Genomic DNA, 27,374 nt, shown 5'->3' with positions numbered 1-27,374 from the left:
TGACAACTTGTTGAGGGCTACTGACCGGATCTGAGGATGGTGGAAAGTCCCCTCTTGACCTAAGGTGACATGATGGTGGAACAATGTAGTTGACAGGGCTATTAGACAAAAGAAACAGGCTTGGAAGGACTGGAAGAACAGAGGCAGCAGGGAATTGTATCAGACTGCCAGAAGGGAAGCTAGGAGAAAGGTTTATTTAGCCAGAGGGGAAGGAGATAAGAAACAATTTGCCAATGTTCTGCGTTGTGAGGACCAGAGACTCGAGGTATTTCGTGTTGCAAGACAGTGTGTGAGAGAGAATCGTAATATCATAGGACAGAAATGTGTCCGCATGGATGATGGCTCACTTGCACTAAACGTGGCTGCAAAGCGAGAGGTTTGGAGATGCCACTATGAAAGGCTGACTAATAAAGAGAATGAATGGGAGAAAGAGAGTCTGCCAAATGTCGACCCAACTGAAGGACCAGCTGTCTGAATTGACAGTATCTTGGTAGATAAAGCAATTAAGGGTATGAAGACAGGGAAAGCCCCCAGCCCATCAGGAATCACCACAGATGCTTAAAATTTCTGGCAGTGTTGGCTATAGCCTAGTCACCTGTACAATCAATCAGGTGATACATGAAGGAGTCATACTCAATGACTGGTGGAGCAGCACCATAGTCAATTGCTACAAAGGTAAAGTTGACACTTTAAACACAAACAATTACAGAGGTATCAACTTGTTGGATCAGGTAATGAAGGTCACGGAGAGGGTCATAGCCCAACTAATTAGGGAGAGAGTCAGTTTAGATGAGATGCAGTTTGGATTTGTGCCAGGGAAAAGCACTACTGATGCTATATTTCTGGTAAGACAGCCGCGGGAGAAATACCTAGCCAAGGATAAACCTCCATACTTGGCTTTTGTAGACATGGAGAAAGCCTTTGAGAGGGTTCCCCGATCCCTTATCTGGTGGTCAATGCAGAAACTAGGGATAGATGAGTGGTTAGTGAGAGCTGTACAAGCCATGTACAGGGATGCTGTCAGTAAGGTAAGGGTTGGCAACGAGTTTCACCAAGGATCAGTTTTCCGCCCCCTCTCGTTTATCATAGTCCTCCAGGTAATAGTAGTGGAATTCAAGACAGGTTGCCCCTGGGAGCTCCCCTATGCTGATGACTTTGCTCTTGTAGCTGAGTCACTACCAGAACTAAGGGAGAAGTTTCAGGTGTGGAAGCAAGGTCTAGAATTGAAGGGCCTTAGAGTCAATCTAGCAAAAACCAAAGTCCTAATAAGTAGGAAGGTGGACAAAACAAAAACCCCTTCGGGTAGATGGCCCTGCTCGATCTGTAGAAAAGGCGTAGGTAGAAACTCCATAAGATGTACCCAGTGTAAGCTATAAACACACAAGAGGTGCAGCAATAGCAAAGGAAGATTAACTGGGAAGATAGTTTTTGTGTGTGGCAAATGCACAGGTGCAATAAACACCGAAAATGTACAGAAAACAGATTCCATTACATGCCAGGGGAAAAAACTAGTTACCTAGATGACCAAGTCAGTAGCAGGGGTGGATGCTATGAGAGTGTAGATGTTAGAATAAGAATAGCCTGGGCAAAGTTCAGAGAGCTCCTACTTCTGTTGGTAACAAAGTGCCTCTCGCTCAGAGTGAAAGGCAGACTGTATGATGCCTATGTGCGAACAGCCATGCTACACAGAAGTGAAACATAGGCTTGAAAGAAATGAAGCTAGAATGCTCCGCTGGATGTGCAATGTCAATGTACATACATGACAGTGTGAGCGCCCTGAGAGAAAAGTTGGACATAAGAAGCATCAGATGTAGTGTGCAAGAGAGATTACTGCATTGGTATGGTCATGTGTTTCAAATGGATGAGGACAGCTGTATGAGGAAGTTTCACCCACCTACTAACAATGGAGGGAACCTTTGGAAGAGGAAGACCCAGGAAGACATGGGATGTGGTGGTGAAGTATGACCTTTGAATGTTGGGCCTCACAGGGACAATGGCAAGCAACCAAAATCTTTGGAGATATGGCGTGCTTGAGAAGACCCGACAAGCCATGCGAGATCATGGTGGTGGCCAATGCCAGTGTTGCATAACTGGCCTGTTTAAAAGCACCCTTCAATCATTGGGCAATATGCCATGCTTGTGATGACCTGTTGAACAGAGTGAGATCGTAGCTGTGGCCAGTGGTAGTGCCACATAACTGGCACTTGTGCTCGAGGCACGTAAAAAACACACCATTCAAGTGTGGCCGATGCCAGTGCTGCCTGACCAGCGTGTAAAAAGCACCATTCAGGCATGGCCAATGCCCGTGCCTGACTGGCTCCCATGCCAGTGGCATGTAAAAAGCACCCACTACACTCTCAAAGTGGTTGGCATTAGGAAGGGCATCCAGCTATAGAAACCTTGCCAAATCAGATTGGAGCCTGGTGCAGCTTGGCAGTCCTCAGTCAAACTGTCCAACCCATGCCAGTATGGAAAGCAGATGTTAAACGATGATGATGATATGTATATTATGTATGTATGTATGTATGTATGTGTGTGTGTATATATATATTATCATCGTTTAACATTCACTTTCCATGCTAGCATGGTTTTTACAGTTGGATGCCCTTCCTAACACCAACCACCCCCATGTGGAACCAGTGCAAGCGAGGTCAGTTTTGGAACGGTTTCTTATTTATTTATACATATCTAAGTTTGATGAGCAATGCGACACCTGTCCTCACTTCAATTATGTTGAAAGAACAAAACCTTATTTTTGTACAAAATTGTATAATACCTTTATTATCATGGCTCTAATATACTCTCAAATCCTGTAAAACAAATCTGTGTTTTTTCATCTTACCCCTCTCTCTCTCTCTATTGTATGTGTGTGTGTGTGTGTGTGTGTGTGTGTCTCTTTCTCTCTCTCTCAAATCAGCATTTGATGTCCAGACTAGAATGTGTTGGACAGTTTTAGAGGAACTGGCAAGTCAGAAGATTGCACTGAGCTCCGGTGTCTGCTATATATGGCTGTTATATTGTGTGTGGGCAGAATGTGTATGACTATGAGAGAGACAGAGTGTGTGTGTGTGTGTGTGTGTGTGTGTGTGTGTGTGTGAGGGAGGAAGAATAAGAGGAGGAGTTGCAGTGTGAACCTACCTTAGCTCTTCCCTGGAAGTTAAATGTCAACACATACTCTCCCTTTCGTGTCTCACTCTGGCGCACCAGGAACACTCCGTGACCAATTGGACCTTGCTGCAATACTAACTGCGCTGCATCACGACGCAGTAACATGCCATGGAACCAGGGATAGTCCTGCAGCACCTGATCAATATGGCGTTCCCCCTCAGGGCCAGAACCATCTAGAAATAGAAAAGACGTACAAAAATATGAGAAATGAGGAGAAAATAAACAGGGAACATTCATTGACAAGTCATGAAGTGTAGTTTGTGTGTCACAACAACAACAGCAATAATTTTAAATTTTGGCACAAGGCCAGCAATTTCTGGAGAGCGGGTAAGTTGTTTACACCAACCCCAGTGTTAGACTGACAATTTATTGACCCCAAAAGGATAAACAGTAAAGTCAACCTCAGCAGAATCTGAACTCGGAAAGTAAAGATGGATGAAATGCCACTAAGCATTTCACCCGACGTGCTAACGATTCTGCCAGCTCGCCGCCTTAATTATAATAATAATAATAATAATCCTTTCTACTATAGGCACAAGGGCCGAAATTTGGGAGAGAAGACTAGTCGATTACATCGACCCCAGTGTGTAACTGGTACTTATTTCATTGACCCTGAAAGGATGAACGGCTATGTTGACCTTGGTGGAATTTGAACTCGGAACATAAAGACAGACAAAATGCTACATTATTTACAATTGACAGATATTTGTCCTCGTCTTGTTTGTTGTTAACGCAATGTTACAGCTGATATACTCTCCAGCCTTCATCAGGTGTCTTGGGGAAACTTCATACCTGGGTTCTCATTCCTCAGGTATTTTTCGATGTTATTATTATCATTACTCAGGTCACTGCCTGGAATCAAACTCAGAATTTTGGGGTTAGTAGCCCAGGCTCTTAACCAGCACGCCATATGCCCGTGGCATAGTGGTTAAGAGCGCGGGATACTAACCCCAAGATTCTGAGTTTGATTCCAGGCAGTGACCTGAATAATAATAATAATAATAATAATAATAATAATAATAATAATGCTTTTATGTGCATTTTCCCATGCAAGCAAGACATGAGGCAGATCAATATATTATCAAGGCCTCATTTTTACAGCTGGATGCCCTTCCTGTCATCAACTCACACTTGTTTAGTGAATGATTTGTTGACAGGGGAAATGACAAAATTGTCACTACTTTGTACCTAAGTAATTGTAAACACATCCACACAATGAGGTTTTGCAGAGCCACCTGAGGATTAGCCTGGGGTTAATAGTGGAAGACACTGGCCCAAGGTGTTGTCCAATGGGATTGAACCCAAAACCCTGTAGTCAGGAAACGCACATCTTAAACTTCTTAACCACATACATGTGATGTTTATCCCTTTTCCCCTGCTTGACAGACAGTGTTGGTTTGTTTGTCCTTGTCACTTAGCAGTTCAACAAAGACGATCAACACAAAGTACACCAGATTTTCAAAAATAAGTCCTGGCGTCGATTTGTTTGACTAAAATCCTTTTGAGGTGGTGCCCTAACAAGCAAAAGATAAACATCATCATCGTCATCATCATCATTTAACGTCTGCTTTCCATGCTGGGTATGGGTTGGATGGTTTCACCAGGACTGGTAAGCTGGAAGGCTGCACCAAACTCCAGTCTGATTTGGCATGGTTTTCTACGGCTGGATGCCCTTCTTAATGCCAACCACTCCAAGAGTGTAGTGGGTGCTTTTATGTGCCACTGGCATGGGTGCCATTTGCGTGACGCATTCAACAAATAACTAATCACAGATTAAAATAAAAGGGGATGATTTAACAACTCAATAAATCACAGTTTGATGGAAAACAATGAATACATAAACAAAAAACTGATGTCTATACTGTAATCCCTTGACTATTGCGTGTTATGTTCTAAAACCTCTCGTGATAGGTGAAAATTAATGAAGTAGAAACAGTTTTGTACTGTGTATTTTTTAAAATTATTTTCCTAATTTGTATATACTCTATTTTTTTACTTGTTTCAGTCATTTGACTGTGGCCATGCTGGAGCACCGCTTTTAGTCGAGCAAATCAACCCCAGGACTTATTCGTTGTAAGCCTACTACTTATTCTATCGGTCTCTTTTGCCAAACCGCTAAGCTACGGGGACGTAAACACACCAGCATCGGTTGTCAAGTGATGTTGGGGGGACAAACACAGACACACACACATATATACGACGGGCTTCTTTCAGTTTCCATCTACCAAATACACTCACAAGGCTTTGGTCGGCCTGAGGCTATAGTAGAAGACACTTGCCCAAGGTGCTACGCAGTGGGACTGAACCCAGAACCATGTGGTTGGTAAGCAAGTTACTTACCACACAGCCACTCCTGTGTCTATATTTATTTTATTATAAATGCAAAACACCACAGAGGAATCAACACAAGCTAAAATAGTGAACCACGATAGGTGACCCATGACATGATGAGGGATTACTGTACACACACACCCCAACATATACACACACTTGTGTAAGGTTACTGGTCTAACGAGGTATCTTGTTGATAGTTAACAAGATAGGGGATTAATCTGTTACGAATTTAGCAGTTGTCTGCCCTTGGGCAGGTCCTGTGCATGTGAACCTTCTCCAGCACCTGGGAAGGCCTGTACCCACCCCATCTACCATTGAGTTATTGGGTTGGTGCAGGCAGAAGAGTGGCAGAACAGTTGCGGCATTAGCAGAGATGCTTCATGGTATATCTTCCTCTTCTCCGTGTTCTGAGTTCAAATCCCACCTGCCTGGAGAAGGCAACGGGGAAATCATTCCATTATTCATCCCAAGTGTAGTCAAGGCAACAAAAGTTCCAATAATCTATTGGGTTGCTGCATAATTATTGCGGCTTTTTTTCGACAAATTTTATTAAAAAAAAAAACAATAACAACATGTAACAAAAACATCTTTAAATGGTTATTCTGGTGCATATTCACCATCTACTTCAATTACTGCTTCCCATTTGCTTGGCAGACGATCAGACCGTCCTCGAAGCGTTTTACATAAGTGATGATATGAGAAACAGGTCTGTACAGTAAATAGGGCCCAACATCTCACGCACACACAGAGAAGAAAAACCTTATCTCCTTCAAAGATGAAGGAGATCAGAAATCCAAAAGAGGCTAGAGATAAGTTTGAGATAATTGAAGCTGACAAGCAAATAGTTTTGTTTCTCACATTTAGAGTTTGGGTTAAAAAGAGAAAAAAAACTCTGCTTTCATTAATTCAATAACTCATTTGATAGTCTATAGAATTAATTAAAGTGTAGTGTTTCTTTGCTAATACATTAAATCTGTTATGTTGTGTCTGGGAAGAGACATATTCTCTTAGTGCCTTAATATCTAACACACTCACTGGTTTGATTTCTACTCGTTTATTTTCATTGCTTTTTGCAACCTTGTCAATGGATGTTGACTCTGAGAGCTAACATCCATTGACAAGGTTGCAAAAAGCAACGAAAATTTTGGAAGGAAATAAAAAAAAGATAATAAATGAGTGGAAATCGAACCAGTGAGTGTGTTAGATATTCAGGCATTAAGACAGACTCTCCAGACACAATACACACGCACACAAATCATATAACAAAAGAAAACCTGCAGTACTCAGAGTTTCCTAGCAAGCTACAGGTATGAAGTCAGCTATGCATAGATTACAATTTGGTAATTGGGTTAACTTTTAATTACGCACACGTACCACACAAATGTCTCTAAATTGAAAATATCTCACAAAAAGTTTTTGGTTTCAAATAGAAAATGAAGACAGAAGCTGGAGAAAGATACTAACCAAGAGAAGCTTCAAATCTGGCTGATGCTCCCACATGGTCGGGGTAGGAAGGTGAAAAGTGTGTCGATGGTGAACCGATGTGAGCCATGGCACTAACAGGACGCTGACCTGTGTTGCCGTGGCGAGAGGGACGCAGGTCAACTGCTGCTTGACCGTGTCCACTTACAATGGTTCCGTGAACTGAATTTCGCTGTCGGAGGTCTGCAAATCATTGAGCACCAATGAAAATCATTGCAATAAATAACGGATTGACTTGTTTAAGAGTTCATTCCATTAAAACAGGTCAGTAGCAACCACAGCAACAGCATTCAGTGCAAGAACCAGGAATGGTTTAGTTTGTTAGTAGTAATAAAGGGTGGTTGCATACAGGCTAGGGGGTCAAGGGTCGATTACTAAGAAACAGGGATAGGCTGAACAATAATAGCCTCTCAAACAGTAGGAATTGGAGGGAGAGGAAGGGACTAAACAAGAAAACATAGTCTAGAGCCCAAAAGGATTTTATAGACTGGATTGGTGCTAAAGGGTTTCCTGGAGATTTTGTAGAATCACTATTTAGTTTGGAGGGTTGCAGATGAATGTTTGATGGGGTTGTGGTAGAATTAGGGAGTTGCAAAGAAGGGAAAGTCAAAAGTAATGGTTCTCAACCATTTTAATATGGATATTAAAATGGATTTTTATTTTTTGTTTAGGGGTCCCCACATCAAAAGTAAAATTTATATTTATCGAAGGAAGACCACCAGGGGCTGAATGTAGTTTTGGGATCTGCAGTTGAGAGCCGCTGGTCTATAGCCTCAGTGAAAGCCTTTTCCTTTGTGAAACAGGGAAGTTTGGATGGCAAGACAGTGAACTAAGATGGGGTTTCAACTGATGGGAGAAAGGTAGACACGAGAGGTGTAGCTGTGAAATAAATTAATTTCTAAAATACAAACATCTTGATGACTTGGAAACATTTTGGATTACAGAGAAGAAATAAGTGTTTGGGAGATCGAAATTATTAACATCATTGCTTAAAATCCGTTTTCCATGCTGGCATGAGTTGGACGATCCGACAGGGTCTGATGAGCTATATAGCTGCATCAGGCTCCAATGTCAGCCTTGGTATGCTCTCTATACTTAGATGCTCTTTGCTAACATCAACCACATCACAGTGTACTGGGGGCTTTCTTTTTTTTTTTTTATGTCACTGGCTTTGCTGAGGTCACCAAGTAACTTGGTAAGCAAAGAAAGGAAGAAGAAACACTCCCTCGACTAATTTGGAGTGTGCTTGAGGGACGAGGGGATGGCTCTATGTCAGGTTTTGAAGGCTAAAGTATGACAGAGAGACAAACGCAGGTGTCTTGTTACAGAGGAAGACAGATGGTTACCCCACATCATGTGAGGATGGATGAGGGTAGCTGGAAGGGAGTTATTGTAATAATTAGCTAAGTGGGAAGTAGAAAATAAGCAGAAAGATTGATTAAGCCTTTAATATGGGATCTTCAAGATTGTGATGGTGTTGATATGCTTTGGTTAATATGCAATGACTGGGCCCTTGTTTGGTACGTGTTTGACACCTTGGTCTCTTTTAAAGGGTCAGTTTATATTTGATGGGATTGAAAAATCTGGTGGTGGTGGTCATTAATGGTGTGACTTGCATAAACACAGACTGTTGTAGCATTGATAACAGAGACGTGAGAAGCAAAGGCAACCATTGAAGATAATTTGGTGTGTTTGTGACGAGCAATTTGTCTCTAAGACAGTGGGGGGGAGTATGTGGGGAGGGAGAGAAAACACAGATTGGGGGACATGAAAAGCAAATCATTTGAATGTTAGTAACCACATTGGGTTAGACATGCCTTTAACAACCAAAAACAAACTAATTAGTTAATTACCCATAACAGTAAAATCATATTCAATTAAAAACATACAAATCCACTCTCAAAAAAAAAAAAAACACAACAGAAAATAATCAACAACAGTTTTAAGCATCAAATAATCCTTTTTACTCAAGACACCAGGACTGAAACTTGGTGGGAGGAGGCAGGTTGATTACATCAGCCCCAGTGGCTGACTGCTACTTTATTTTACTGACCCCCTCCCCAACACAATGAAAGGCAAAGTCAACTTTGGTGTAATTTGAACTGTGAATATAGAAAGATGGATAAAATGCTTAGCAACATTTTGTCCAATGTACCAATGATTCTGTCGGCTTGCTGTCCTAGTTTTAACCGTTTAACATTCAGATTAGGCTGTCAAATTTAATACTGATTAATTCACATTGTTTTGAATTAATCATACATTGTCTCATAGCATTAAGATTTCGGTGATGTGATTACTTATTTTCAGAATGACATTGTAAGGTAGGTATCAGAGACCAAATCTGGATGGTTTCGACATAAAACAAGTAGAAGACTTGCGCTGGATATGGCCGGTTTAAATGTTAAAGGGTTAAGCATGAAATAATTAAAGATGATTTTATCAGGAGAGAAAACTTAAAAAGTAAATACTGTAAGGCTTGTTGCAGGGGGGGGGGGGCCTACTTATACCCACCATCTCATTGTCCCCAAAAACCTGATGGGTGATGAAAGCAAATTGAATCTACACAGGTTACCTTAGTAGATGCAATTTTACCCAGGGGTGTATTTATATATCTTTTAACTTACAGTTATTTCACTTATTGGACTGCGGCCATGCTGGGGAACAGCCTTCAAGTGTTTAGTCAAACAAATTCACCCCTGTACTTATTTTATTGGTATTCTTTTTGCTAAACGACTAAGTCACAGGGATGTAAACAAACCAACACCGGTTGTCAAGCAATGGTCGGCCACAAACACATACGTAAAGACACACACACACTCACTCAATGGGCTTCTCTCAGTTTCGCCTATCAAATCCACTCACAAGGCTCTGGGACTATGTGGTTACAAACCAAACTTATTACACATGCCTGCACACACACACACATATATATATTCTTTTGTTTGTCATTTGACTGCGGTCATGCTGGAGCACTGCCTTTTAGTCAAACAAATCAACCCCAGGACATTCTTTGTGAGCCTAGTACTTATTCTATCATTCTCTTTATGCTGAACCGCCAAGTTACAGGGATGTAAACTTACCGACATCAATTGTCAAGTGATGGGGGGGGGGGGACACATCAGATATATATATAATGGGCTTCTTTCGATTTCTGTCTACCAAACCCACTCACAAGGCTTTGGTTGGCCTGAGGCTAGAGTAGAAGACACTTGCCCAAGTGCCACGCAATGGGACTGAGCCCGGATACATGTGGTTGTGAAGCAAGCTTCTTTATTTCATAAATATTTGCCATAAAGGCATTACAAAGAGGGGACGAACAAGGACAGACAAACATAAAAGGGGTGAAGTAGCTGTATCGATTAAATATTTACAATTTTAAATATATAATAAAAATTATTTACAATGTTTGACTGAAGTATTGCTCATTACAGACGCAATTTGTAATGGCTTTCCTGAAGGATAGGCATTGGACCACCAGGGTAGACCCCTTGCTTTTTCTTTCCCTTGTTTTTGGCTTCCACTTACCTGGTGCCAAACACTCCCAGCTTCCTCGCCACAGGCTTCCATCTTCTCATGAATCTGTCTCGTGACAGATACCTCTTCTCCAGCCTGATCTTACTACTGAGGTGGTAACAAAAAAAGTTAACTAACCCCTGGCCAGCACACGGCCTCTCCTGCACCTGTGTGTGTTACACATCCAGAAAATATCAATATACAAGACTGAGTCAAAAAGCAGATAGAAATTTTTTGTTTAAATTGCATCACTTTCTGACTCAGCCTCGTACGTATTGTTTGTGAGTAAAATGCGCAATGAAAGGTGCAATTGATTCCAATGGGAACTGAACTACGACTCTGGAGGGACCAGTTTAAATATCAGTAGACAAATTCACAGAAATATTTATACTGCTCGAGTCTCCATCGATCGGAGTTGGCCACGGGTCTTAACCTGTGGATGCTCAACAGATTAGGAGCGAGGTTTTTATTTATTTTGGGAGAAAACTAACAGTTGTCTCCCTTCTCTACACCACTGATGTCCAACAAAAGAAACGTTTATTTCTTTCGAAAGTTGACACTGCCCGACAGATTCGTCACATGGCTTGCGTATGAATGTATGTACAAAGGTAACTTTTACAGGTTTTAATCAGAGGATTGTGACCATGTTTGGGAAATAACTTTGGAGTATGGATCCAGGCTATTAAGAACACAAATAGCTTGGACACATGCCCCAAAGTATTATAAACTTTAGAAAACCAGCGATCTGATCATTTATCGCTCAGCTGATAAGCTATTCACGATGGCTTTTAAGGGGAAAATGTTTCGATTTAACTGTTACAAGTGCAATGAAAGTATACTTGGTGTCAGTTGAGAGATGGAGGAACAAGAAGTCTGCGAGAAGTTCCAAGCACAGAATATTGCATGACCACAATCCACTGGTGAATACCCATAAAAAATATCTGTGTGTAGACATCCATATATACACATCGTATAGCCAAGAGTTCGACTAAGAGCTTAATTATATATCACGATTTCTACGCTAAAATCCCGACCCCACACACCACCTCCCACTTGAAACAACAATGGCATCTGGCGGGAAACAATATAAAAGAAACCATTCACAGTCGAATTAATTTTTTCTTTTTTTCGAAATTGTACTTCGTATAATTTTCAGCATCTCTAAAACTATTGGAGTTACTTCCCTTGCACCGGCAGACGCCTTTTAAAGCTCACTGCAGAGAAAGAGGGGGAGAGAGGATCAGGCAGTGATTGTCGACTAATTTTAAATAATCTTAATGTCTTTCATACTTTGTCTCTGTCATTGAAATACAGCCATGCTGGGGCGCTGCCTTAAAAGGGCTTCGACGAAAAAAATCTACCCCAATTGTCCAATTGTAAAAAAAAATGATATAAAAATAACACAGGATTTGACATTGCAATTCCTCTCAAAATATTTAAATGTTTTTTTAACTTCTTTCTAATGTTTTGGGACAGTGGGATTGCCCAGGCTATGAAAGGAGCATATGTTTAGTGTGCGTCGCTAAAACGAGGCATTAGTGGGACCACCCACTATGAAAATAGGGAAATATGACTAAAAGTCATATATTAATGAGCCAGTGGATTGCGATTAGTAAATTTGGTGAACATAAACCCGTTATATATATATATATATATATATATATATATATATATATATATATATATATATAAGGCATTAGGCGACCCGGAGCTACAGTAGAAAACTCTTGCACGAGTTGCCGCGCAATGGGGCTGAACCTGAAACAGCATAGTTGCAAAGTGAGCTTCTTAACCACACAGCCATTTCTGCCCCTTTGGTTAGAAACAGCAAGTTAAAAAGGGAGAGGAAATAAGTTGAGGAAGACGGAGAGAGGGAAGGAGACCAGAAACCTCTACAAGATTCTTCCATCTGTTGAAGGGTCATCAATGACCCTGGGATTACACCTAGAAAGTTCACCTCCGAGGACCAAGTCCAGGCAAAGTTATTTATGGAAGACCAACAGCCACCCATGCATACCTTCCTCCTCTCTCCACGCCACCAATGTTAACCAAGGGAAAGGCAAAAGGACCGATACAGATTGGCACCAATGACGTCACAACTCATTTCTACAGCTGAGAGAACTGGAGCAACGTGAAAATAAAGTGTCTTGCTCAAGAACATAACAGCCCGGTCCGGGAATTGAAACCACTACCTCATGATTGAGAACCTGACGCTCTAACCACTGGGCCATGTGCCTTCAGACATCTGTTAGAAATAGTTAAATCTCCCTCAAAGCATACCTTAACATTTCAAATGACAGGTTGATAAGGAATATTCTTAATGTATATCTCAACAAAGAACAGAAGTGAGGGTCACGGTCGGAATATCTTCGATCATAAGTAATTGTTTCTATCCCATTTTTATTGTAAGAAGGGGGTAAACTTGTGCTGGGTTGAGAGAATAATTATCAAGCTACTGGAGGTCTGATTTGGTCTGGGACCCGCATATGAACATAAACACTAACAAGTTTAAGAGGAACAAAAAGGAAACTACTGTCCATGGAAGATATTGTACACATCTCATCTGACCATCTTGTACAAAGATTACTTAACGATGACCATGGGTGATGGCCACATTCGTTGGTCTCCTTTCCCCCATAGATTCGACTCGCTGAGAGAGTCTATGTAGGGGAGACAACTCGTATCCTATCCGCCCCTTCCCAACGCCATCTTCAGACAAAGAAATTAATTATTCACCCTCCTCCTCAATTCTCTGCAAATTCACACCCCTACCCCAAACAAAACTTGAACCTGCACCATTTTCCATTTTATGTGTCATCTCTTCCAGTTTAACCCATTAGCGTCCCAATTTTTTTTTATGTGATTTATCTTTTTTATACAACTTTATCTAAAAAAAAAAAATCATTACAATATTTGAAAGATACTCCAGTCTTGAGATATCTTAAGATATCTCAGAAAAATATAGGTGTTGCAGAAATATGAGGGATTAACCTTTTGGTCCTTAAAAAAAAAAAAAAAAAAAAGGGACCATGGGTGCTAATGGGTTAATATGTACACAAATATAATGGTCATGTTAATAAAATAAATAGTGAGAGAAAAATGCTCTAGCGATGATTCTAGTAACATAATTCCTCTAAAAGAAAAACAAGAGTGGAGAGCGTTAAGAGTTAACTACACTCGAAGTACGTTTGTCACTTCAAGGCTGTGGGCTGGCAGAAACGTTAGCACGCCGGGCAAGATGCTTCATCTGTCCTTACGTTCCAAGTTCAAATTCCGCTGAGGTCGACTTTGCCTTTCATTCTTTCGGGGTCAAAAAAATTAAGTACCAGTTGCGTACTGATGTCGATCTAATCGACTGGCCCCCTCCCCCAAAATTTCGGGCCTTCTGCCTAGAGTAGAAAAGAATTTTGTCACTTCATTACAATAATAACACTGTAATGAAATTTCTATTTTTATGTCTTAGGTCAATAAATTTCATTTCCGATTTGCTTGTCTAGAAATCAGAGGAAATGACTACTGTTCCCTTCAAACATTGCTTTTGTGACCTGGACATTAAGGTTCCGAAACTGACCTATTTTCCATTACACTTCAGACAAAATTCAGCACTGAGTTGCTCAAGCAGAAATATCGTTATCACAAATATTCTGCTAAATACCACCGATTTGCTTGTCGGTTGTTTGACCGTAACCACTTGAGCATGTCCCTTGGTGGCTGACAATATATACATCCCTGATCATGAGCAGGAATAGAGGGGGAGCGTCATAGTCATGTGTTGAGAGGGATTCTTTGGGATTTAGGTAAATGTAACGAAGACAAACTTTCAAGGCAATATTAGACATTTTTCATATTTTCTAGAGGGTGAGCAAATGGGAAATACCAGCTGCTACCCAAGGACGAGAATTGTGGTTACACAGCATCATAACCCCTTTCCATTATTATAGGCACAAAGCCTGAAATTTATGGGAGGGGGGATAGTCGATTACACTGACCCCAGTGCTAAACTGGTCCTTAATTTAGCAACTCCAGCGGAATTTTAACTCAGAATGTAAAGACGGACAACATTTGAACTCAGAACATGCAGGCAGACGAAATACCGCTAAGTATTTCGCCCGGCGTACTAACGATTCTGCCACACACACACATAATAATAATAATAATAATAATAATAATAATAATAATAATCCTTTCTACTATAAGCACAAGGCCTGAAATTTTGGAGGGAGGGGACAGTTAATTACATTGACCTCAGTATACAATTATGGTAATCTTCAAGTTGAGAGAGGTAAAAAAAAAGTAAATAAAAAGATACAAGGGAAATAACTTAACGTCTTACTAGTATCCGTACTACTCTGAAACGTGTTTTTTTTTTGTTTTTTTTTTAGCTGTTTATAAATAAACCACACACGTGATTGAATATCAGATTACTGGCTGAGAGATCGAAAATGCCTCGTGGAAGACCGGCTGCACAACAACTTATTGTTCCTCAAAATGAAATCCTCACTCGTCAAGTAATATTAGAAGAATATTGGAATATTAGTGAATTATGAAGCAGCTCAAGACACAAAATGTTGGAATGGTGTGCACGCCGTCGGCTTATTAGGAATAAGTTTACCTGCGTCGATTGTTTAGTACCATGCGGACTTGTTAAAAAAAAGACACGCGTGTGGTTTATTTATAAACAGCTTTAAAAAAAAAAAAAACACATTTCAGAGTAGTACGGATAATACTAGTAAGACGTTAAGTTATTTCCCTTGTATTTTTATTTACTTTTTTTACCTCTCTCAACTTGAAGATTACCTACAATTATTTTCAACCCCGAAAGGATGAAAGGTAAAGTCGACCTAGGCGGAATTTGAACTCAGAACGTAGCAACAGGCGAAATACTGCTAAGCGCTTCGTCCAGCGTGCTAACGATTCTGTCAGCTCAATAAACAGCAGCAATTTTGAGAGGAGGGGACAACTTTAAATTTTGACGCAAGGAAAGCAACTTCAGGGGAAGGAGTTTGACGATAATGACATCAACCCCAGCACTTGACTGTAATTAGTACCGCCTGGCTATATATCCTCAACACTTAATTGAAACCAAATTTAATTAAACTACTTCCTTCTATACATCGTTATGTTATGGTGTGTGCAAGGGGGAAGTATAAAATGTAACATGGGTTGGTATCAAAAAGGACAGCAGTCTTAAGATGCAACAACCAGAATATCTACATGCATACACAATCACGTGCAACAAGTACCTCACTATATACAGAAGTACCCTAAAATTACACAGGGGTACTCTAAAAGTGCACATATAAAAAATATTTCCAGATATTGCAAAAATAGAAAAACAAGACTATATGCACAGTATCTACAACACATACGCATCATCCATGCATCTATCAATAGATAGATATTCCACTTGGAGTCTTTTAAATTGTTTATTTACGTTTATTTAACCAGTTTCACAATTTCCTGATTGTCAAAAGTAACGAGATGGTAAATGTTAGCAAATCTTCTAAAAGAGTCCAAGTGCATTTTCAAACTTTCTTTCCTTTACCCTTCTTGTGTGTGTGTGTGTGTGTGTGTGTGTGTGTGTGTGTGTGTGTGTGTAGAGGGATGGCCAAAAGTCACCCGACAGTAATTCAAAAGTCCATAAATACTTAATCTTCAATTTTATTTATTCATTTGGAAAAATGGTGTTGCTCAAGGACTTCAGTTTGAACCAATTTTCATGATGTTCCATATTTAGATGCTTTTAAGAAATTCATTCAGTTGCTAAGCAAATAATAGATCTTGTAATTAAATGGTTTTGATTTACTGTCAGGTGACTTTTGGCCAATCCTGTGTGTATATATTATATTATATTATATCATATTATATATATATATATATATATATATATATATATATATATATATATATATATATATATATATATATCATCATCGTTTAACGTCCGCTTTCCATGCTAGCATGGGTTGGACGATTTGACTGAGGACTGGCAAGCCAGAAGGCTGCACCAGGCTCCAATCTGATCTGGCAGAGTTTCTACAGCTGGATGCCCTTCCTAACGCCAACCACTCCGAGAGTGTAGTGGGTGCTTTTACGTGCCACCGGCCCGAGGGCCAGTCACACGGTACTGGCGAACGGCCACGCTCAAAAAGGTGTTCTTTACGTGCCACTTGCATGGGAGCCAGTCCAGCAGCACTGGCAATGATCTCGCTTGAATGATTTTCTAATGTGCCACCAGCACATGTGCTAGAAGGCAATGCTGGTAACGATTATGCTCGGAAGCCAGACAGCTGCTCTGGCAATGAACACGCTCAGACAGTGCTGTTAGTGCTCCACTGGCGCGGTGCCAGTCATCGAGTATGGTTCAATTACGATTTCATTTGCCCCAACAGGTCTTCGCAAGTAGAGTTTAGTGTCCAATAAAGGAGAGGTTGGCATGGGTGCCAGTTGTCGGATTCGGTTCGATTTCGATATACACACACACACAATAATAACTATAATAATATATCATGATAAACAATTGCAGCATGGAAGGTGTCTATAAGCCATTCAAAAACACACAAAAACCGTTAGATTCTTCAGCATTTAAATTTAGTTTGCCATAATATTTTCGTCACTTTGAGACCGTGACCTGTTTGTTCACTGACAAAATTCTGTGCTGCAATTTAAATGCTGAAGTGAATCTAACGGTCCCCGTGTGCCCTCAAATGGCCTACAAGCACCCTCCGTGCTGCAATTGTATATATATATATATATATATATTTATTTAAGCAACCATATAATTTCCCTTAACAAAATGATTGTGCATGCATGCGTGTGTGTGTGTGTGTGAATAAGGGGTCACAAAGCAGCCTTCACATAATAACCAAATTTCCTTCAAATCTTTATAGTAAGCCTAATGATTGAAATAAACTTCAATATCTTAATTTTCTCATTAAGATGTTGCTGCTTTCATGACCCAGTAGGTAAGGGTGATCAGAAGTGGAAGCTTCAAATTTCTGCCAGGAATTACAAGGGACCTTATTAAATATTTTTTTAAGCAACCAGTTTTCCCTCAACAAAATGATTGTGTGTTAGTGTGTGTCTATGTGTGAAGAAGGGGCTACAAAGCAGCCTTGATATAGTAACCAAATCTCCCTCAAAATTTTTATAGTAAACCCAATAATTGAAATAAATTTAAATATTGTAATTATCTCTTTAAAGTTGTTACTTCTTTGATTGTCCAGTATGTAAGTGTGCTTAGAAGTAGTAACTGAACACATCAGTAGAGTTTCAGGTCTCTGCCAGGAATTACATGGGGTCTCATTAAATATTTTCATTTAAGCAACCAAATTACCCTGAACAAAAAGATTGTGTGTGAAGAAGTGGCCACAAGGCAGCCTTCACAGAGTAATCAAATTGCCATCATATCTTTATGGTAATTCCATTAATTGAAATAAATTTAGATATCTTGATTTTATTAAAATTATTGATGATTTGGTAGCTCAGTAGATATGAGTGTTGCAAAGTGGTAATATAACAAGTGGAGGTTTCAAATCTCTCCCAGGAATTACAAAGGTTGTTATTAGATAACATTTTCATTTACGCAAACAAATTTCCCTCAGCAAAAAGATTGTCTGTGTGAAGAAGGGGTCACAAAGCAGCTTTGACATAGTAACCAAATTTTCTCCAAATCTTTATAGTAAACCCAATAATTGAAATTTAAATATCTTAATTTTCTTATAAAAATTGTTATTGCTTTGATGGCCCAATAGGTAAGGGTATTTATAAATAATAACGAAGTACTCTAGTGGAGGTTTCAAATCTCTGCCAGAAATTACAAGATGTCTTATTAAATATTTTTAGTTAAGCAACCAAATTTTCATCAACAAAAAGATTGTGTGTGAAGAAGGGAGTCATAAAACAGCCTTGACATAGTAACCAAATCTCATTCAACTCTTTGTAGTAAGCCCAGTAATTGAAATAAATTTAAATATCTTCATTTTCACAGTAGAATTGTTGTTGCCTTGGTGGATGTTTAGAAGTGGAGGTTTCAAATCTCTGCCAGAAATTACAAAAGACATTAAATTAAGCAACCAAATTTCACTCACCAAAAATATTGTGTGTATGTGTGCAAAGAAGGGGCCACAAGGCAGCCTTCACATAGAAACCAGATCTCCCTCATATATTTATAGTATTAAAAAATATTTGAAGTAAATTTAAGTATCTTAATTTTCTCAAAAAACTGTTACTGCTTTGGTGGGCCAGTAGGTAAGGGTGTTTAAAAGTAGTAACAAGACACAAGCAAAAGTTTCTAATCTCTGCCAGGAATTAAAGGGGGTCTTATTAAACATTTTCATTTTTTATCTCTAGAGATAATTAAAAAAATGAAAAATTTTAGTAAGACCCCTTAATGCGGGCCCTGGGTAGGATTGAACCTAGCCCAGGATGTTCAATGTGGCTGTCTAACGTCTCTACCCACAAGACCACCAAGACACCCAACATTAATGTAGTCAATTAAGAGATATTTAAATCTATCACAACTATAGATGAAAAACAAAAACTATCTTATCACAGCTGTAGCTCAGTAATTAATCCCAAATTGGGGACCTGTTTAGATGCCTTTGTAGGTAAAGGACATTGATTAGTAAGTAGGGATTTAATGCACTGGGAGAGGGTTTCAATCTGTAACTCTCCCAAGGAATTACAAGAGCAGTGGAGTGTGGGGAGTAAATATTTTATTTTTTAAAATTTCAAATTTTTATAAACACCAAGGATAGTGCTCCTGGAAGGGATTGAACCTTGCTCAGGATGTGTAATACAGCGTGTGCAATTACCCACATGGCCACAAAGACAACACTAAAAGCAGGCAAAATAGAAGTTATTTAAATTGATTTATATATCATATATTTTTTCTTTTACTTCCACCAAGATCTGCTCCTGCAGTCAGATTCACCCAGGTTTGTGCCCACAGCTTCCTTGGTCACCATTCTGCCCTCCTACTCAACCGGGCATCAGAAAGATCTCTATATAAATGGGAGTGTATGTTTGTAAATTTGTCGCTGAAATGGTATATCCTGAAGAAAAACATATTTGATTTTCGAAATCTGTGGCTCAATGAGAAGGAATTTGGTTATGATTGATCAGAAAATTTAATTTGTCATAAGAAATAACTGTTAGATACCTCAGTCATTTGTCATCTCCTCCTAACGGTTCAATGTTGAATGAAATCATAATTAGCTCATCTACCTGTATTTTCTTTTACCCAATGTGTAATACCTCTACATGATAGCTAGAACTGGTAGAAATGGAAACAAAAATATCCCTCAGATCACACCCTACTGTCTTATCTATGTATATATGTGTGTATAACAGAGTGCTGAAAAGTTCCTGGCTTTAAGTGTATTGCAAGAGGCCTGGTTGGAGACCCAACCTTCTGCGTTCTTTCACAGGCCTTAGAAAAACTGAAGGACCACTGCAATAAGTATGTGAATCTGAGAATATGTGTGAATATGATGATTAAATCATAATTAACTGATACTCCTATATTCTCTTTTACCCAACGCCAGGAACTTTACAGCATACCCTCATATGTACGTATGTACATATTTGCCATGTTGGACCACTTATTCTACATATTTTTTTTCAACCTCTGTCTATTTATTTCCTCTTATTCCTTTCTGTTGAAGAGCGTAGCCTCAAAATGTAAAAGAATTTTCCTATATGTTTATGTGTGTGTGTGTGTGTGTGTGTGTGTGTGTGTGTATGTGTGTGTGTGTATCTATCTATATATATATATATGTGTGTGTGTGTATATATCTATATGTATATATGTGTATATATCTATGTGCATGAGAAGACCCGGCAAGCCAAGTAAGACCTAAATCTAAGGCCTCAGCCAGTCCACTTATGCGTACCTTTCCTTCATTGGACACTAAACTCCACTTGCGAAGACCTGTTGAGGCAAGTGAAATCGAAATCGAGTTAAATTCGACGACTGGCGCCCGTGCCAACGTCGTCTCCTTCATTGGATACGAAACTCAGCTTGCAAAGACTTATTGGAGCAAGTGAAAGCGAAATCGTGATGGCACCTGTGCCCGCGGCATGTGTAAGGACTTTTGATAGAGATCGTTGCCCCTGTACTGGCTCTTGTGCGGGTGGCACATAAAATACACCATTTTGAGCGTGGACGTTGCCAGTACCGCCTGACTGGCCTTCGTGCCGGTGGCACGTAAAAGCACCCACTACACTCTCTGAGTGGTTGGCGTTAGGAAGGGCATCCAGCTGTAGAAACTTTGCCAAATCAGATTGGAGCCTGGTGTAGCCATCTGGTTTCACCAGTTCTCAGTCAAATCGTCCAACCCATGTTAGCATGGAAAACGGACATTAAATGATGATGATGATGATGATGATGATGTGTATATATCTATATGTATATATCTATATGTATATATATCTATATGTATATATATCTATATGTCTATATATTATATGTATGTATATATATGTATGTATATATATATGTATGTATATATATGTATGTATATAAGGAACCCATTTTTGTCATAAGTTAGGTTAAAAAATTATCGGAGTTTCTTATACACGGACAGTATTATAATTCCTTACAAAACCTTTTTTCCAAATTTTAAGCCCCAAAAATTAGGGGGTTCGTTATACACATTAAAATATGGTGTATATATAATAGATGTATGTGTGTGTATGTGAGGGCAAGTGTGTGCGTATGAGAAAAAATACACACAGACATGCATACTCACACACGCACATTCACAGCTCAGGCTTTCAATTCATTCCTATCTAACAATCCCTGTTATTGTGATGTTGCTCTTAGCTGTTGTAAGGATTCTTTCATTGAAAGAAAACATGAGTAGTGATGGAGCAAAGCCTCAGATTTCGGTAAAGGAATAAACTACTTCATGTATTGAGTCCATTTCCTCTGGATTGTACATCCACATCACATCACTTCACATCCAGTCATACGTATATATGCACGCACAATGTTAACAAGTTGTTGATATGACTAAAAACACAATCTCTTCATTTGCAGCAAACTGCATGCTTTGACATGCAGATGCACCCGACTGCACTCAGTAACACAGAACAATGGTGTCTGTCTTTTAGGTGACATAACAGTAATCCAGAACATTTGAAAACGATGGCATGAGAGTGAGCAAGGAGAGCAATTATCAACGACATGAAAATAGAATCGTCTTATAGTCAGTGGTTGAGACAATGGATCTAAAATAGTTTGGTCTGGTAGGTAATGTATTGAACTAGAGTTCAAACCTCTCAATTTCCAGGACATAGCTATTTTATCAGTTCAAATAAGGGATTAAGGGGACAGTCACTCATCATTTAACGTCTGCTTTCCATGCTGACACAAGTTGGATGGGCCGACAGGGTTATGCTAAGCTGCAGTGTCTGCTTTGGCATGGTTTCTATGGATGGATGCTCTTCCTGATGCCAACCACTTTATTGTCCAGACTGAGTACTTTTTATGTGACACCAGCAAAACAAGACTCCACCCCCACATCAACTAAGTGAGGGTTTGGTGTTGAAAGATGCAGAAGTAGGATTCAGGGGACAGGAACAGATGAATACATGACTTATTCAGTTGGAAAGAGAGAGAGATGGGGTGAAGTCAGGGTACAGCATCCTCATCATTGTTGTTAGAAGCATCATACCGTATTCCATTTCCTTTACTAGAGAACTTCCAGTCCTCCCATTCATCTCCTCTTACACCAAGGACCATGAATCAGAAGAAATGATAAGTCACTGACTGACCTTCAGCTTTGAGTTGCAAAACCCACAGCTGATCCTAAGCTTTGAAGCAAGCAACCCACAGCTGGTTTTTGATTAATGAGGCCCTCAACAGATACTTAGCTTTGAAGCAAGCAACCCACGGCTGGTTTTTTATCCATACGACCCTCAACAGATCCTTAACTTTGAAGTAACCCTGAACCCCCAGCTGATCAGTACAAGTTGTAGTATAGGTGGTGGTGCTGCTGGCGATAACACAGGTGATAGTAGTGGCAGTGATGGTAACAGTACAAATCTTGGGGTGGCAGTAGAAATAGGAGTAATAGCATTTTGTCCTAGCTTATTGCCATGGAGACCTTGGGGAGAGGAACAGACAGACATTTGTAGTGGAGGCAATTGTATTGGTAGTAGTAGTAGTTGTAGTTGTAGTACTGAAATGGTTACAACAAAATGCAAAAATATCCAAACTCAAGCAAAATAAAGGTTAAAATATTAAATTGGGAGGGGGTGACCTAGTTCAGGAAATATGGAGCAGAAATACAAATGCATTAAAGAATATAAGTACACACACACACACACGTATGCTCACATATACATGCATACTCAAACATACACACACACGTATGTGTGTGTGTATATATATATATATATATATATATATATATATATATATATATATATACACATACACACACACACACACACACACACATACATACACGTGTATTAATTTATTACTTTTATACAAGAATATTATTGACAGTGACTTTGAAGTTTTGGCCAGTTAAGCAATTGTTGGACTGCCGAAACTTCAAAGTTACTGTCAACGATATTCTTGTTCAAGAATAATAAATCTGTACTCAGATTAACGTAAACTTGTTTTTTTTTTTCTATAACTGAACACACAAATAGTTCAATCACCTGAGATTAAAAAACTCAGAGCAAGTATTTGAAAAGCACTCAATATCCAATAGCATAATTATTTTTAGGGATGTCTGCTCTCTCGTTGTCCTTTTTAATGCATACACACCCATCCCTTACAGAAACACAAATACATATTCATTCCTTTCTACGTTCATTTTCCAGTGCCAGCATGGGTTAGAGGAATATATTAAATGAGGCTTTGTTTTACAGCAGGATGCCCTTCCTGTCACTAACCCTTGCCTGCTTTTCAAATAAGGGGTCTCTTTAATGTTGAAAGAAGTAGTGCCAAGTGCACCACTGCCCTAAGAGAAGACAAATTAAAATAAACACACACATGCACTCTCATGTGCATGTATACACATATGGGCTTCACTTCAGTTTCCTCCTACCAACTCTACTCACAAGGATTTGGTCAGCTCAGAGCTGTAGTAGAAAACACTTGCCTAACATGCTACACAGAGGGACCGAACCTGAAATCTCATGGTTGGGAAGTGAACGGAACCACACAGCAATGCCTATATGTGCACACACACACACACACACACACACATGTGTACATCCCTTGATGAAAGTATAGCCATGTACTAAACAATTCTGCTTCCCAACCACATGGTTTCAGGTTCAGTCCCACTGCATGGCACCTTGAGTAAGCATCTACTACAGCCCTGGGCAACCAAAGCCTCGTCAATGGATTTAATAGATGGAAAGTGACCGGTAGAGGCTCATCATGTGTGTGACTTGTCTTGACATTGTGGGACTTCTGTAAACGAATGTCATTCATTTCTAACAGTCTGTAATAACATGTCTGGCCAAGGGGGAGATATTATTTTACTTGGAAAAGGGGAAAGGACTAGCAAGAGGAGGGGGCATCTGGCTGTAGAATGCCTGCCTCAATAAACTGCATCCAACCCATGCAAACATGGATAAGTGGACGTTAAAATGATGAGGATGCACACTAATAAACACACAAACAAACTAAACAGAAAACAAAAACAAACATTAGTACACACACTTTGAAAAGAATCAAAACAAAAGCCATTAAATACAAACAAAATGGTTTTATACAATAAATTTTAAACCAACCCCATTTTTCCCCATAAATACACACAACAATCCTGTCCCTGTTTAGTTTCTGTTCTGAATACCAAATCACTTCTAAAATACAATATTTATTTTATTACTAAACTGTTTCCAGTTCTATATTTTAGAGATGAGGAATTATTTACATTATTTATATTTGATGGATATTTGTCCTCATCTTGTTTGTTGTTAACACGTTTCGGCTAATATACCCTCCAACCTTCATCAGGTGTCTTGGGGGAATTTCGAACCTGAGTTCTCATTCCTAAGGTATTTTTCGATATTATTATTATTATGATTATTATTATTATTATTATTATTATTATTATTTAGGTCACTAGCTGGAATCGAACTCTGAATCTTTGTAAAAACTCGCATATGGCATAGTGGTTAAGAGCATGGGCTACTAACCCCAAGATTCCAAGTTCGATTCCAGGCAATTACCTGAATAATAATAACATTGAAAAATACCTTCGAAATGAGAACCCAGGTTTGAAATTTCCCAAGATACCTGATGAAGGCTGGAGGGTATATCAACCGAAACATTGTGTTAACAACAAACAAGATGAGGACAAACATCTGTCAAATGTAAATAATGTAAATTGTTTCCATGGCTCAATTTACATCTCTAAATGAACTACTGCTCAAACACTATCTCTAACCCTTTAGCATTTAAACAGGCCAGATCAGGCCAGATCAGGCACAAATATTCTACTCGTTTTATGTTGAAACTGGCCAAATCTGGACTCTCAACCATCCCCTAAAATGCTCCTCTAAAATTAAACAATGTTTGACAGAGTAATCAGAATTTCAGCTTTGGTCTGATTTGCCATTCGACAACATGTCACATCATTAAATCTTGCTAATGCCATGTAGGAAAGACATGGATATCATAAATTCTAATATCTCTGCCTGAAAACGTTTAAGCTTCATGGTTATGTCAGAGACATGTGTTTAATCCAGTCATATCCAACTCAGATATTTTACGTTTGATGGGCAAACAGGACAGATTTGAACTCTCACACCTACCCTACAATGTCATTTTAAAAATAAACAATCACAACATCAGATTCCCAGAGCCATGAGACAATGCAGGACTAATTCAAAATGTGAATAAGATTCACGATTGATAGAATAATCTGAATGCTAAAAGAATAAAGGACGACATTTCCTTTTTTGGCATCTAAGCTCAGTAATACTCAGACTGCTTTCAAGTCACTTTCCATGTTTTGAATACTACATAAATGACCTCCACTCAGGTTGCATGATGAGCATAGCTCAGTAACTTATAAAGAAAAACTTCACTCCAACTCTAATGGAGTAGTGAAGGCACGTGGCTTAGAGATAACAGTATTCAGCTCAGTCATGAGTTCAATCCTTGGCAACACATTGTGTCCTTGAGCAAAACACTTTGGATCACATTGCTCAGCTGGCAAAAATGAATTGTACCTGTAATTCAAAAGGGGTCAGCCTTGTCACATTCTGTATCACACTGAATCTTCCCAAGAAGTACATTAAAAGTACACACGTCTGTGGAGTGCTCAGCCACTTGCATATTAATTTCACAAGCAGGCTATTCTGTTGATCAGATCAACTTGAACCCTCATCACTGAAGCTGACAGAGAGCCAGTTATATGAAGTAGTACTCCAATACCGCAAAGGAGAAGATGAGCGTCTCAAGTAATGTTAGATGAAACCCCTCAGCTCTTTACCAATCAATTTACTCTACCAAATGCAAAAATTATTTATTCACATTATTTTTGAATTAATCCTGCATTATCTCATAGCTCTGAGATTTCAATCATGTAATTGTTTAATTAGGGTAGGTTTGAGAGGCTGGACAGGGCCATCAAACAAGTAGATCACTTGAGCCAGATATGGCCAGTTTAAATGCTAAATGGATAAACATATAACCCGTTTGAAAGCAGAAGTCAGAGAATGGGCCAAACACACAGACTTTCCAAATGTTGAATGGCAATATGGACATTGTTCTATCATAAATTATAAATATTCATTAAAAAAAAACATATTTGCTAGTATCTAAACAATACCAGAACAATTCTCAACGAAGCATGATACTTCTGTAGAATTGAGTGTCTTGCTGAAGGACAGGCGAACCCCTAGTGCAGGATATAAACCCTTACATGACCAAACAGCTTTAAACACTGTATAGCTCTGTTGGTCAATAGGGTTTATTTTGGGGCTTTTTTTTTTTTTTTTTTTTACAAAGTTCACAAGACATAGAAGAAAGCAACAAGATGTTGTAAGATTGAAGGCTCTCCCTAAGTTGTGGTTCAGTGATTCTCAACCATTTTTTGCCGATAGATCCCTTGGATTCCTATTTCACTCAGATGGACCCTCATAGCCATTCTGTGTTTAAAAAAACCCCATTACATTTTTATAATTAAATATTAGGAATTCTATAAAAAAATTAATATTTTGTGTATTGTAGAGATATAACCAGTTTATTGCCATATGGAGGACCCTAACTGAAAACCAGTTATAGACACAACAAAGGTGAAATTTACTGAGCCTTAAGTCTTTCTCATTTTACTGCTTTCGCCACCATCACTATCATTTCTATTATCATTCCCCTCTTCCCCATTATTATCCTTACTCTTTCCTTTACTATCATTACTTTCTCCTTCATTACTGTCCTTACTATCAGAATGATTACTCTCTATTATTATTATTATCATTACTCTCCCCATTATTACTTAGTGTATTTACAGCTTCACAATCATTCTTCTGACCCCATAGCAAGCAAATAAGTGAAAACAACCAGAGTAACATTACCTCTTCGGTCACGCCCACTGCCACTAGAGGGAGCTGTAGGTAGCCTTGGCCTCCTATAACAAAAATACAAAAAAAAAAATAATAATAAACAAGGAATTAATCTTCGATCAAATAAGTCACGTTTTCTTTGAAATAACTAATAGAAGAAACCCACTGGTGACCAAGGAAAATTGGTTCTAATGATACAATCTTCCTTTTATTAAGTGATCTAGATGAAAACTTGCCATCAAAATTTCATGTTAACTTATGCTCTCTAAACCAGCTTAATAATAACCTAAGTTGCTTTTTTAAATTTCAATAAACTGAAACTAAGTCTATTT

General features: G+C 39.0%; 1 protein-coding gene across 3 annotated transcripts in view; it reads right to left on the bottom strand.

Annotated features, from left to right (window-relative positions):
- LOC106871628 (uncharacterized) overlaps positions 1-27,374 on the bottom strand; it is a 171,033-nt gene that overhangs the window by 13,620 nt on the left and 130,039 nt on the right. For 2 of the 3 annotated variants that reach the window (XM_089343010.1, XM_089343008.1), the window contains exons 5-7: positions 27,055-27,107; positions 6,967-7,167; positions 3,139-3,341 (exon numbers count right to left, since the gene is read on the bottom strand). In XM_089343010.1, the coding sequence (XP_089199136.1) occupies positions 3,139-3,341; positions 6,967-7,167; positions 27,055-27,107 (457 nt within the window). The remainder of the gene's footprint in view (positions 1-3,138; positions 3,342-6,966; positions 7,168-27,054; positions 27,108-27,374) is intronic. The other variant, XM_089343009.1, reaches the window with a different exon arrangement.

This window comes from Octopus bimaculoides, chromosome 26 (assembly GCF_046866305.1).
Source record: "Octopus bimaculoides isolate indiv1 chromosome 26, ASM4686630v1, whole genome shotgun sequence".
NCBI classification, from domain to species: Eukaryota; Metazoa; Mollusca; class Cephalopoda; order Octopoda; family Octopodidae; genus Octopus; species Octopus bimaculoides.
The sequence above is the reverse complement of the archived record's forward strand: the minus strand, read 5'-3'. Positions and strand labels throughout refer to the sequence as shown.